General features: G+C 39.0%; 1 protein-coding gene across 3 annotated transcripts in view; it reads right to left on the bottom strand.

Annotated features, from left to right (window-relative positions):
• ZMYND11 (zinc finger MYND-type containing 11) overlaps positions 1-15,211 on the bottom strand; it is a 105,570-nt gene that overhangs the window by 21,478 nt on the left and 68,881 nt on the right. The window contains exons 4-5 of one of the 3 annotated variants that reach the window (XM_069006432.1): positions 9,496-9,540; positions 6,560-6,721 (exon numbers count right to left, since the gene is read on the bottom strand). The exons of 1 other annotated variant lie outside the window; for it this stretch is intronic. In XM_069006432.1, coding sequence (XP_068862533.1) covers positions 6,560-6,721; positions 9,496-9,540 — 207 coding nt within the window. The remainder of the gene's footprint in view (positions 1-6,559; positions 6,722-9,495; positions 9,541-15,211) is intronic. One more of the 3 variants, XM_069006433.1, reaches the window with a different exon arrangement.

The raw sequence follows: 15,211 nt of genomic DNA, 5'->3' as shown, positions 1-15,211 counted from the left end.
TTTTCTTTCAAATCACCACACTGATTTATTTTAAGAAAAACTTGATCTCCATGTTCCTCTACTAAATTTTGAAAGGTAATAAATTTAGAGAATTGGAGCCTATGAGCCAGGAAAATGTCTTTTTATGGCACGGTTGCTCACCCTTTGTAGAAAGCAAGTTACATTTCAACCACTTCATTCACTTTTCAGCAATAATTAGCCATTTAGGAGGTAGCAATCACACATTCTTCGGAAGTTATACTGCAAAATGTGTAATTTTTTAATAAAAAAACCCCTTCTTTGTATTTTGAAGACTTGTAGTGTTCTCAGAGAAGTCAACCTAGAGCCACTTAAAGCAAGAAAATAGATAATACTAGCTGGGGACTGTGATTTGCATAAAATCTATTTATATTACTCTGACACAAGATAATATACCCACTTTCAAGTCCCTTTTTTGGCAGAGCACTATAGAAGCAAATATAAATGAAAATTAAGTTTTCATTTTTCTAATTTCCTACTTTCAGGCAACAAAAACAATGATAGTGGCAAGATCCACTATCTTTTCCCTGTAAGATCTACTAAGATACTCTACTGCAAACCTTGTTCAAGTTTCTTTCAAGGAGACTGCTAAGATTTAATCCAGCCCCCAAAATATCAGGATCCTTACACTTGTAGATAGCCTATTTGTGGGACAAATTATCTTAGTATAGGACTGTACTAGGTCTGGCTGGGATGAAAGTAATTGTCTTCACAGCAGCTCGTATGGTGGTGTGGTTTAGATTTGTGCCCAAAACAGTGCTGATAACACATGGATGTTTTAGCTCTTGCTGAACAGTGTTTGCACAACGCAAAGGCCTTGGCAGTTTCTCACTCTGCCCCCACAGTGAATAGACAGTGACTAGATTGGGGAGTACACAAGAGGTTGGGAGAAGACACAACAAGGCAGATGACCTGACTAACCAAAGAGATATTCCATGGCATATAACGTCATGCTCAACGATAGAAAGGAAGAGCAGGGCCTAGGGGGAATGTAACCATCTTTAGCTCAGGAACTGTCTGGGCATCAATCTGTCCATGGAGGGTGGGCAGTGACTGCCTTTGCACCACTTCTGTTTTGTTTTCTTTTTCAGCTGGGTGTTGAAGAGACATGAGAGAGCAGCCACGGGGTGCTCAGCTACCTGCTGGGGTTAACCTGCAACATGGACAACTCCTAAGTCACACCATTGCTTTAGAGAAATCTGCAAACCTTCTGCTTTGAATCAAGGTAAACTGAAAGGCTTGGTCAGGCCCAGTGTTTACACAGGGGATGTAGGAGTGAAGTAATAACCTTCACAATAGCAATCCTCATGTAGAAGATTAATGAGATTTGGTAGGTGAAAGGCCAAGGCTGCAGCCCAACTCTCTTCTTGTGGGTGCAGGAAATACCTTATATTTGCCTTATTCTCTGCAGCACATCTGTTTCTTCTGGTACCTGAAGGTTACATTGCTCTTTATATTCACTATTCCAGATTAATTATACTGCCTAACTCATAAAGAGGGTAGCAATATATTGCACAGTGCAGGTGTGACTTATTTAGCAATTCTGACATACTTAAAGTGCAGGAATTCACTGCAAGACTTTACAAACCCACATGAGGGTAGAGCAGCCAGGGGCACTTCCAAGAAACACTCCATCCTTCAGTAGCACCAGGGATGATGGAAGCGACAAACCTCAGCACTCTGAGTTAGCATGGAGCTCTCAACTCCCAGGGTGGCAGTGGCCACTGTACTGCAGTTGCTGCAATCTTTCATTTGAAGAGAAAAAATAGGAAATCTCTAAGAAATGCAAGGTGTCAGTGCCAGCATTCTGTCTAGCTGTAAGCATTTAAATTACATTTGCTCCATTTAAAGAGGTTTCCATTTCCCTATAATCTCCCATTAATGAATATTTTTCCCTTCCTCCCTCACCTGTTCTGTGTATACATCAAAGAGCTGCATCTCAGTTCAGTGATGGATTATGTGAAGGCTGCTCAATGACAGATACATGTTTCTAAGGCATCCATTGCATTTTCAGAAGCAATTCAGGTTTCAAGGGGTCTATTTGCAGAGAGGCACTATGAGCATGAGTCTAACATACACTCACCACTGCCCTTTAGAAACTTCTTGCTTTACACACTAGCCCTTGGACTCTTCCAGGGCTTAAATTGCCAGAGGAATTTGGTGCTACATATGGAAAGCTTTACCGCTCTGCCGCCCTCTCAAACTTCCAACCCTCAGGTCCTCAGGTTTCCGGTACTATTAAGAAAGGTATGCAGGCACATGGAATGGGTCTCAGAGCAATCAGTGCACTATGTGCCCTAAGTATCACACAGAAAAGCTTCTGCATGAGCAAAATATGCCCTAAGACTTGCCTCTTTCATGGTCAAATGCAGTAAAACTAGACTTTTAAAGCACCAGGTGCTTTTGGAAATGTTACAGCTGAATCCACAAATTGATTTCTACTTGTATGGTGCATTAAGCACTTTCTGAATATGAAGTATCATATGAATTAAATATGCTTTTATGTGCACAAAGAAGGTGGCAGGAGGCTCTAAGTGGAGGTTTCCCAGTTTTCTCACTGCTGTGGACAAATTCCTTTATACTTCATTCAGTATGTCCTATGCAGCGCCCTGTTCTGTCAGCTCCCTGATTTACTCCAGGGTGCATGGGAGGGACCTGCTGAGAATTAAAACCTCCTCAGGTGTGGGCTCTGTGCACTGAGCCATGTGCTGCTAAAACTGGTCCTGCACTAGGACTTCCCTTTACCATCAATCCATGATTATTATTTGTGTGATCACACCAAATCCTGTTTCTAGAATATGTTTCCCAATACCGGTCTCTAACAAACTCCTGCCATAATACCATAAAATAAGTCAATAAATTAGTATTATTTCCTCCTTCCTTGTATTTTGCATTAACCACCTTGACTGACAGCTGGTACCTAAACCCCCCTAATCTGAGCACTTGAGCAACTTCACTTAAGTAACCTCCATCTTTCTGTGCTTCTAACTTTCTACTGCTTGTCATTCTCACTTGTCAAATTTTGTCTGAAGTCGATTGTGAACTGCATAATGGTTTATTTTTATGTAGTCTAGGAAATGCTCAGTACAGTACCAGAACTCAGAAACAGCCTATTTATAGAATACTTATCAGCACAGTACTTAATATCTTAAACTCTACAGATTACTTTAGTGTCCTATGTATAAACCCCAGGAATATTGAAACACCCACTACGATAGGTAAATTGGATATAAGTCCTTGCAAAGAACATACATGGAAGACCAAACTGATCACATGATTGTAAAAAAATTTAAGAGCCAAGTGAAAACACATGAATAATTCTTTCCTTCTATTTCATGAATCAAAATCTATTTCTCTAGGACAAATGATATATCAATATGCTGAATTTTGCCTTCCTATATTTTTTTTTAAATTTGGATTTTTAGAGAAGAAATAATAATAGTTACACCAACATGTGATCAGTATTCTCCTATTCATAATTTTGTATATATCTATTCCCCCTCCAAAAAGTTAGTATTTTGGCAGTACTTTTTGTAGTCTTTAGGTACTAAATTAACAGCTGAAGAAAATTAATTCCCTTGTTTTATCTTATTGAAGAGCAGCAATAAATGTACAAGTCTCCTTCTCCTTCAGAAACAGCTGACTAACCCTGTCTTGAATGGACTATTCCAGTAGTGAAAAATGTAATCTCTAAGCTCATTCAATATTAAGTTTTTCTCTTGTGACCTGCCTACCAGGAATTTTGCTGATAATGCCAATTTATTTCACTTAAGACAGTGATTAGTCAAAAGTCAGGGAAAAATTTCAGCCAGTGCAATGTGGTTTGAATTGAACTTTGTTTGACTTTTGACTCCTGCTGAGAGTTATATAGAGTAGAAATATATTCAGAGTGGTACCATCAAGTTAAAAAAAGAAACAAATGAGGAACTGGACATTGTTGTTTATGGATGCAGTGGAGAAAAACCATGAGCAGGCAAACAGAGTTCAGAACAAGGTATGAAAGGGCTTGTTATAAATTATATGGGAGGAAAAATATATTTTAGTTATGAACAAATCCTTAGCAATGGCCTTTATAAAATAGTTCTGAGTAGTCAAGTGTGCAAGATAAAGCTGCACAGGTTGATCAAACTAATACAATGAGAAATTGTGAAATGAAAAATCCAAAGGCTTGCTGACCTTGGCAGCATTATAGAAGCAATCTTTACATAAGAATGAAGTGTTCTTAGATTATTTCTCCCAATATATTATGTTTTAAACACACTTTTACTTCACTTTTGTAGAGCCTTGAAATCTCCAAGTGAAAAGTGCTATGTCCAGTTATGAGAATTAAATATGAAAATATATGTATCTCTTTGTCCCAGCTATCACTTTTCTTGAAGGTACATATTTACGGCTGATAATGCAACGTAAATCCCCCACTGCCCTTATGCAACATGGTTAAGCTCTGCAACGCCCTCTGGACATCAGCCAGGGCTCTCTCCACATTATTAGTTTTTTGAATATAGGCCACTTTCTTGCCTTTAAAATGAAATTAGATCAGTCATTTCCTAGGAGGGTGGGGAGAAAGTAGCAGAATACTGAAGGATGAATACTGACGCAAGGATGCTGACTCCCACGCTTACAGGGACTGTGCAAGCCTCCCTAGTCCAAGTTTGCAGAATTAGGGCTTGAAGGGATTTGAATTAACAACAACAAAAAGAGGAGCTGCTGGCAAAGAGGGAGGAAGGATGCCATGGCATTCACAATGGCAATATTCACAAAAATAGGTTGATCTTCACCTGAGGCACTAAGCAAGCCAAAGGCAGGAAGTATTTAAGAGCCCCCAAAAGCTCTCCTTATATTCGTATAACAAAAAAGGAACCAATATGCAGAAAGATAGGCAGAAAGTACATGGCTCAAGTTTCACAGGACTTTTTTTTAAGGTAAACATTTATTTAATATCTTTGCCATAAAGGACATCAAGGCTTCAGGATGAAAGTCAAACTGTTCTCCAAGCTGACGTATCGGAGCATATTTCAAGCAATGATTCAGCATTTCCACTCTGAGGACATCCATGTTACAAGATGTTATAAAACCACCACATACACAAGGTGGCATAAACCATCTACATTCTCTACTCTCACCAGGCATCATCTAAAATTCCGAGCAAACTAGAGTGGAGACTAGATGCAGTTTACCTAATTTTAACTATTTATAGGAATTATTAATATTTATAATAACACCCAACAATTTAAATTAGAGATTTATTTAAAAATCTGAAAGCAATTCATTTATATATGGTCATACATTGTCTTTAACAGAGGGAATATTGACTAGCTAAATTAAATGCTAGCAATTCAATATGGAGAGATGCAGTATTTATCTTTATTCTTAACAGTTTATTCCCTGCCACTACTTCTTTTTCATTACTTTCAACTTCCTTGAGGCAGGCTTGATTTTCTTGCTATTTCCCTAAACCCTGAGAGCTCCCAGTCTGAGGCAACAGGTTTTTTACAACTTGTTCTAAGGTAACAGCAGTCAAAAAGTGCTGTTTTGAAACAAAACAAGCCACGTGTTTTCAACAACTGCTTCTCCATCCAACGAAGTGCCTGAAACCTCGCATTCCCTGCAGCACAGATAATCTTATGATCAGTCTGCTGCTCTACAGCTAAATCCAAGCTTTTGCAAAGGAATTGCCTCTCCCTCCAGCAATCCTAGGCAGAGTGGAACTGGCAGTTTTATGCCTTTCTGTACCAACAGTTTTATCTGAAACGTTCATATGCATTATTCCTTCCACAGGAAGGGAGCCTAGCTCTGTAGGAAGCCTAGTGAAGTGCTCCATTTGGGGAGGTGATACAGAGATGAAAACAGCAATAGGTATTTGGCTGATTCAAGGCTAGGTACCATCCTGACTAGAATGTTTAGTCTTCTAATGACACATAGACAACAGATATGCCCATTCTTGGAAAATATATAAAATATACTTTTTGCTGTCTCCCTACCATACTCATAAGAATAGCATTTTTAAAGAAAAAGCAACATAGATATGGACGCCCTGAGTGAAATCCAGATTGCCCTTTTTGCACCAACAGAATCCACATCAGTAAATGAAAAGCAGGATTTAACTCCATATTTTTGATACTGCCTTCATCAGTAACATGATTGTGGCTTTATAATGTAAAATATCATTCCAATAAAATATTAAGAATGCAAGTCATCAAAATACAAAAATGATTCATTAAAATGATGTTAAGTAAAAACAGTAGCATTTTATACAGCAATTTGTTTACTCTTGTTGAAAGTTCCCACACTTTACTGCACTTAGGTGCACACACTCTGACACAGGGTACTGTGCAAGTAGAACTTGTTGGAGTCTTCAAAAATAGCCATCTGCTACAGGCACCACATTTTGGTACCTCTGCATAGATGCTCTAGGTATGTACCATCGTTTCAATATTCAGTTCTTTACCCATTAACCTGGCCAGACCATCTGGACACCTTAATGAATCTATTAATGAATATCAATCCTCTAATCAGCACATGAAATCTCATAGGTACTCACCCTGCAAACTGGGCACTGCCAGTGACTACTGCTGTCTCTAAGCCTGAACTCATCAGACAAACACTTGGAATGATACACACGAAAACACAGGTCACATATCAACACCTCTCCAGGCAAATGGCATTCAAAACAATACCAGTCATGATTTTCTGTTTCCCAGTCCTACAAAAAATACAAAATATTTTGGTATGACATTCTGTCAAAATCTGCAGGAACTAAGAACAAAATTGATATGTCTTGAAATCCAGCAGCAATTAGACATTATAAACATTTTAAGTGGTGTATAATGTTTAAAAAACAGGGGAAAACCTACGTGCTTAAAGACCTTCATCAATTTAATACACACTAACGCCAATAAAATATGAATGCCAAGTTTTCGTTTTTTCAAGTGTCTGATTAGTTACAATTTCAAATATGAGCTCTGTCCACAATGAAAAGTGGGTTTGTTTTCTACCTTTGTGTAAAACATTTGTTGACCTCTCTGTATTAGACTGCAAACAAAAGTTTGTGCACCTCAACAGACCATACCTATTTTCTTGGACTATTTCCCTTAGTTTGATTGTTACTGTATATTTTCAACTGTAATTTTATGAAGGGCGGTCCCTTCCAGTCTCTACTGTCTTAAAACTGACAACTTTTCAGCATTAAAGTGTTGAGATACAAGAAATAAATGAAATAATGAACCAATTACTGCAAGAAATGTTTCTGCTAAGCAATCCCAATGCAATTCAAAAAATATAAAATGTTTCACTTGCCGTGCTCAAATAGCACCAGGCTCATTCCTGAAACATTCTACAGAAGACAAAGGATATGGTTCTGTGATGCACAGATGTCTTTAATATACTCTTCCTTGAAAATTCACCCCCAACGGCCAAATTCTGACCTTTGAAACGTGCACAAGCTTTGCTGAAATAAATGAGAGCAGCATGCATATAATTTGGAAGCAGAATTTTGCTCTAGGAATCTGTAGTTCTAAAACCAAGCAGAATTGCCAGTGGCCACTGTTAAATGTTTATGTTTGTTATCTGAAATGCCACAGTTTTCCCTACACTTAGAAGACAAAATAGCTGTCATATCTCAGATAAAACTCCCAATGCCTTTTCATGTCAAATGTCACTTTTCAATGGGTTCAGATCTCTGAAAAAATTACTCCTATTCTTCAATAAATTATCTCGGTAAAAATCAGATCAAGCTATTTTTAATGTCATGTTGTAAAGGTGGAGTTAGCAATTCCCACCGACTGCCAGAACTGGCATTTGTCTGATTTTCATTATTCTGTGCCTGGGAACTGCAGTCCTTGTGTGAAAGGTCTCCTCCAGCGGAGCAGCGTAAGAAGTGCCACACACAAGTGGCGCTTCCAGTCCCTTCTGCTGAAGAGCAGCCGTGTTGTGTACAGAACTCATCTGACCAGAGCCCCCATGAACACAAGAGGTTTTGGGACAGCCTCAACCCAAACTGCCTGCACTAAAGTTTATGTACCATGAATGTTGGATTGCAGGGGCAGCAAGTTTAGAGGAGAAAAACCACCCTATGAAATCTTAACCAGTGATTTTTGAACTCAGAACTTTGCCCTCCTTTGTTGTGCAGATTAACAGAGTAACTTGACCTGTAATCATTTCTCCTCATTTCATTATATTGGCAAATTCTGTATATCTCAAAATGGCATAACACCACCAAATTTGGCTGTAAAGAACACTTTCTTGTTTCACCAAATCTTTCCCCTTCCAAAGTCCAGTGGCTGTGTACTTTGGGAGCCCTTTCTTTAGGATATTTTGTAAACAACTAAAGATACTGCATTATTGGTGAACTTGAATTGCCTGCAGACTGAGAAAAATCAGGATAAAGTAGTGTTTTGTATTTCTTTTATATTAACTGTATGTATGAAATGAAAAAAAAAAAATCAGGTGGCAGTAAAGGGCCAATTAAGCGAGGAAAATAATCAGTTTTGGTTGAAGGTATAGTAGATAAAAATTAAACTGAGAAGACTCTAAGAGGTCCTGCAATTTCACCACAGAATCAGGATACCAGGATTCTTAATTTTTGTTTGCACTAGTTATGTATTCGTATCTCCCAGATATTCCATTGTTAAGAAATATGCTGGCAAAGAGATGTGGAATTTCATAAACATACGGAAATATATTTGCTGGCAAGAAAAATCATACACTCAAGCCAGAAACCATGACGTTAAATAAAACACCAGAAGAAGCTTCCTTCAGTATTCACACGGTAAAGTTTTGAAAACCTCATTATTTCTAAATACAAGGTTTTTCACAGAAAAATGTTTGAGTTTAATGCAGTATATTTAGTGCATAAGTACACATAAAACATTAATTTGTGCAATATATTTGAAAAGCTAATAAAAAAATATTTTAAAAAGGCACATAACCCTTGTGGACAACTGCCCTATTGACTTCAATAGCGAGGTCAGAGGAATTAATTTTCCTCCAACAACAATGAAATGTTGGTTATTGCTTCTCTCGGTTTACCTGTGTGTGAATGGGAGGGGAATGTGCTCCCAGCACTTTGTTGGGTTTAGGGTTTGTTTGTTTTTTTTTTTTCATGCAGGAAATGGGATTAGTTTAACTGTGCCCAGCTCCGGCTGCCAGCGCTCGGGGTCGGGCAGGTCAGGACGCTCCTGCAGCCGCGGGCGCGGCGGGGCTGCAGTTCCCGCTCGCACCGCCAGGTGTCGCCGGCCGCTCCCGAAAGCAGCGGCCCAAGGGCGGCCGCGGGGACAGCGCCCGGAGCTGCGGCATCCGAGCGGCCGCGGGCAGCCCCGGGAGCCCGCGGACACACGGGACGCACACTGAACTCGGGACCGGGAGTGATATGGATGATGGTGGTGGCTAAGAGAGTAAACTAAGCTATCCTAATGGAAGACAGAAACGTAATAGAAAATATGACAGAATTCAAAACCACATAGTGCAAAAATTGTTCACCTTGTTTTTTGCTGCTGTCTGGGAAAAAGGCTGCATACCGTAGGCCTTTCAAAATAAAAACAAAACAAACTTTGTATCTATACTGTAAGCCATCTGATTATCAGGATATACACAAGGCTAGAAAGAATTCATGCACAGTGACCAGGAAATCAATCTGTTAGTTCTAACTTTTGGTTGCACACATTTCCTCCTGCATTCCTGGAATGCTACCTGACACTTTCACCACATTTTACTTCTTTAAAATAGCCCAAATATGATTAAAAGAACCCAGCACCCATCATTCTTATCCATATACACACCCACCACCAGGCCAATTTAAAAATCATCAAGAATATTAATGACTGTTAATTAATGCACTCTCTTTGATACATAAACCTCTGGGCATCTAAAAAAGATCCTTCTAACATAATTTACTGCATAGGGAGTGGCCCCACCAATATCAAAGCAACACCTTTGCTGCATATTATCAAAGGTTAGGCTATCATTAAAACTCACAGTCCTTATTTGTGTATAAAAGGTGATACATTTTCCCAGGGCCATGCAGACTGAAGGAAGGATCTCCGCCACAGGGACTCTGTTTCCTGACGCAGGGCAGGGAAGGCCTCCCAGGTCACTGTGCTGGCAGACAAAGGGAATCCTCGCTGCCTGCCCAAGTTCAGCGGTTCAGTGGCACCAGTGACTGGCCCCGAGAGGGAGCGGATTTGGCAGCAAAGGTGCGTAACTCAGATCCAAAGGAGGCCTTCCCCCTTCATTGTGCCCAGCTGCCCGCTGTGTTTGTAAATCTATGCATCAGCCAGGCAGCAAATGCGTTTGGGGGACTGCGTGTAATAGCCAAAGAGCTATGCTCTGTTAAGCAGAGTGGGATCTTGCAATCATATGGGTCATATGTGGTCACTTGTTCTTTATATTCAAATCTGTCAAACATTATATCATAAAGGTCACTTTGCACTGACATAAATAGCTGAGATTTCTCAGCAACATGAGCGAAGCACTGCAACAATTTCAAAAGTACAACTTAATTTATGACCGGTACGTAAGCTTACTTTTCTTTGTCATTTGTCTTAAGTAGGTTGTCTTAAAGAAAATACATACATTTATTCTGTAAGTACAGAAAAATAACACGGAATAGAAAATGTCAGGCTATCCAGAACATTTGACAATTTAAATACAGATAAACCCAACAGAAAGGAATGAATCATCATGTCGTAGCCTTTACTGTAAAATAAAATACATAGTTGTTGTCAAGGAAAGAATAATTTTAGTGCACAAAGAAAATGTCCATTATAATGCAAATGTACATGGAAAAGAAATGCTTACTCATTAGTAATGGAGATTTACTTAGCTGTAATTGAAATAGGGAATCTGTATGTTGGAGAATGTGACATCCTGCTGTACAATTAGCATACCATTAAGTAGAAGATGTGAAGCACATACTGACAGTAAAATTAACAATAACTTAAAGGTCACAATTGTAACTATTAGGTCACTTCCATACCACAGCAAGCCCGTAATTATTGAAAAAAAAATATGTTAAAACAAGTAATAAATTTTCATTTTCATATAAAGTATATGTAGGCATAGCACATGAAAACAGTATAACCTCCTTTCTTACACTTTGTCTAAAAGGACCACTTTGCCTTTTTATAATGCACATTCCATTAACATAGCTCATTTCTTACCTGTTAATCTGGTTTCTCCAAGTCCCTTAATGGTAGCCCAGATACTCGGTATTAAGTCACTCTACTATCAGGTGGAGAGAGGAAAAGGGAGGGGGGGAAAAAGCAAAACTCTATTCATGAAACTCCCCTTTATGGGGATTTGCTGGTTTCACACTATTGAACTAGATTTCCCAAACAATCCAAATTATGGCTATCCTTTGGACCCAACCAGTAAGCTAAAAAAAAAAAGGGTCACATAGATGGGAAAGACAGTTATAAGTCAGTTACCCCTTTGGCACGATCATGTTAATTTGAGAATAATATACATACAGTTCTGTTGTCCTAAATTCAATTGATGCAAATGAAGGAAACAATTTCCCATGGAGTTCATGATTCCCAGCATTTCCTGTGTGGCACTTGTCCCATAGCACTCTTTGCACACTTTTTTCCCCCAGGTGTTCTGTTTTAAGTGCTTCTCCAGAGTTTCTTTAACGTGCATGCTGCTGTGGTGTTCCTCTCTCTCTGCCCCTACACTCACGTACACACAGCTCCTTCCAGATCACCGGATTTTCATTCAGACCCACCTGTGCACAAACTCATTGTCAGCCCTGCATGGTGTCTATGCTTTAACAGTCCCTAGAGCTCCAGCTGTCCAGTGGATAAGAAACTTAGAGCAGTTTTTCACTGGTCTAAAGGAAGAGTATTTGCAGACACACAGTAGACTTCACCAACTGTGTATTGTAACAATTTTGGTCTGTCACAGGGGTGGCATCTAGAATGGCAAAGAGGTCCATGCCAGCAGAAAGAAGTTGTTTACAAAATACAAATTATTTAAAAATGGTAGTATTTGCATGCTACATTTATTTCAAGACATCTTCAAATTACCAGCCCAAGATTTTAGTGTAATCTTTCCATGACTATTTCATAACCCGTTAAAGAATGTCAATAAATGAGTTCCTACTATTTCTTAGATTCCTATTTCTTTAACATGTAATGAGATAGGCCATGCTCAATTTAAAGATATAATTTCTGAAGCAAATGTTCTGGATTCTGGTATTTTAGGATTTGAGAACAGCCATAAGGAACACTTCCATCTCTTCTCACCTCTATCAGCTTTAACATCAGAGTTCTTCACATTTCCCCCCCTTCAACTAAAAGAGAAGCTTTTAAAATCTTGTGTTCTGATGTTAAGGTTTCTTTGCTGGCCTTCAGCAATTCTTCACTGGAACCCAACAAAGCTGACCACCAGTCCACATCAAGTAGAAAGATACACTGAAATAAATGCCTCACACATGAATGCTGCTTTTTTTTTTTTCCCACATCTTTGATTTTGCTTAGGTTTTGCAACGTGCATTCATCATCATCTGCTGTTGGGAAGTAATTCCTATCTTCTCTACTTAATCTTTCATATTTCAAATTTTCTGCTGTAAATTAAAAGCCTTTAGTATACTAAAAAGTGGTGGTACTGCATTCTAGCATGGATGTATCTACCATCTCATTACTCTTCTCTGGTATCCGGGTCCTCTCCTTAAGAGGACTCAGAGTATGCTGCAGGAACCTATGCCCCCACAAAGCAGCATCTATTTCTGTCTAAACACATTTTCCATTCTTAATAAATCAGTTCCTTTCTGTCTTTTTCAGGCAGCATCTGCTCCATTAAAGCTTTCTCAATTAGACATGAGCTTTACTAAAGGTAATTGCTAAAACCTTGCAGTACATCTCTGTGACTCATGAATATCAGGAACCGTGGTGGGGGTGCATTACCTATGAGACTTCTGTCCTCCAGCAAAAAACCTGAAGAAATGCTTCTTACTTGTACATTTGTTGCAAATAGCTACTGCCCACTTCGTTGGTCTGTTCTGTACTTCTCTCAAGGTGTAAATACCAGAATCTGTGCCCCACAAAAAAGGCAGCCTGAAACAGGCTTGGACAGGAGCAGTTGTTAGCAGCCCTTATGAGCTGCAGAAATGCTAAACCAGCATTTAGCTCAGCTTTGAAATGCCCCCCTTTGCCCATCTATCTCTGCTTTTGCAATTCTGTTCAACTTCCAGTAACTGCTCTGTAGTAAGAGGAGTTTACAAAGTGTGGCTGATTATCTGTAGAACTGCACAGATTGGAGCCTTACTGCTTTTTTTTTTCAGAGAGTGCAAGTGCACGTGGTGCGTGCACACTGGCCTCTATTTTAAACATCCTGTACCTCGTTGGGTACAGTAGCCAGTAAGAAATCTCCAGATTATCAGGGTTTTCTGGCAGATGTACTGGTTTCCACTCAGACACCAGCATGCACCAAGTAATACCTGGGTTGAACAAACATAATGTGTCATGAAACACCATTCCCAGTATTTTTTCAAACGCAGTGGGGACACTGTGTATGTTTTTGACCAGAAGCCTTAGCCTGCTGTGAGGGCAGTCTTCCTACTGCCCTTTGGGTTAGCCTTCTCTTCATACACATCCCTGGCTCCATCTATTCCTTAGCAAGCATGAATCCTCCTGTAAACTCGCCTTCAGTAATCTGCTTTTATCTTTTCATCAGAACAATGATGAAAAGGTTAGGCTTCAAACTGAGGAAGGTGTGATTAATTCCTTGATGGCTCAGAGGACTTACTCCATCTTTGCAGCAGGTAAATGGTGAGTTAGCCCTTTAATAAAGTATTTCCCTTTTATCACTGCTATAAAGGATCCATATTTGATCAGGACAATTGCTTTCCAATGATAAAAGTTTCTTAGTTCGTCACATGTTTTACATTTAATGCTAGAGCAATGCTTTGGGGTAAATTCAGCATCAAAATAAGCTTATTTTCTCCCCTGCAGTTTTCCTGTATCCATGTGTTTACTAGATATATTTCTTCCTGTTTTGCATCTATGTTTTTCCTACTGCTTTTGCTCATCAAAAGTGCTCAGCAAATAAACATGCATACATCTCTCTTTCAAAGCCAAAAAGACTTCAGCAGCTAGAATCCCTTTGTGAAAATTGTTTCACTTTATCTTCTCCTTCTTTTTCTAGAAAACTACCACAGCAGGTAGCTACAATGTGTGCTTTTACAGACAGGATAATCTATCCATTCAGATCAGTTGCCTTTATAGATTCTTTTCTTTGTTGACCTGGGCTTTATCTTTAAAATGGATTCCCATAAACTGACTATGTAGGACACTTTGTAGGTATTCATTATTCATATTTTATCACAAAGAAATCCAAAGTAATTATGATTCACGTCCTCACAACTATTGAGGCACCTTGCTTTATTTCAAGTACATTTGCTTATTTATTTGTTAATTATGGCCTAAGTTTTAGTACCTCAGCAATTAATTGGAATTTCTTGTTTTACATGTTAAATGTTTTACATTTCTTGTTTTAAATTCTCTTATTTTAGAAACTCCTTCTATTCTAAAAGGAACCAACATAAAACCATCAGGCAGGGGAGAGACCAAAATCTCCTTCTTCATAGTGCATATTAAAACACAGATGTATTTATGGGCTTGTAACAATCCATTTCTACTTTCTTCACTGGTAACTGCTTCCTCTAATGATGCACTGATGCAGGAAGACTCAGGAGCTGCAGAGAATTCCACATACTCTCAGAACACTTTTGGCTTTCTTTCACTGAATTTAACCTGCAAGCCTGTCTAATTAACTTATTGCCAGTTTGTCTTAGAAGTTTTCAGTTTCTGGCAGAAACCACCCAAGTCTTCTCTGGATTCCTGCCAGGACAGGTAGATTTTTATTCCCCTTCCTACCTTGCAGCCATGTTCTGGACAACTTGGGGTGATAGGCCCCAAAGTACAGAGCCAGGCTCTAGAGCCCAATGCTAAAGAAATGAGTTTTTTTCAATAAGTGTAGTAGCATGTCAGCAGCCAAACTGACTGCTTTGAACCCCTGTCACACTTATCTGCTCAGCCTATGAGCTGTGCTCCTGAAGTAATGAATAAATCTCAATTTCCTTCCCAAGAAAATCATGTTTGGGTAGTAGCAGTGTACATTATTTAAGGTGAGACAATACAAGTATTCTCTTCCAGGATATTAGAAATAGGAAATAATTTCAAGTGAAAATGGTTTTTTC

The sequence above is a fragment of the Aphelocoma coerulescens genome, chromosome 2, assembly GCF_041296385.1.
Source record: "Aphelocoma coerulescens isolate FSJ_1873_10779 chromosome 2, UR_Acoe_1.0, whole genome shotgun sequence".
Lineage (NCBI taxonomy): Eukaryota > Metazoa > Chordata > Aves > Passeriformes > Corvidae > Aphelocoma > Aphelocoma coerulescens.
Note: the sequence above shows the minus strand (reverse complement) of the source record. Positions and strands in the feature narration are given on the sequence as shown.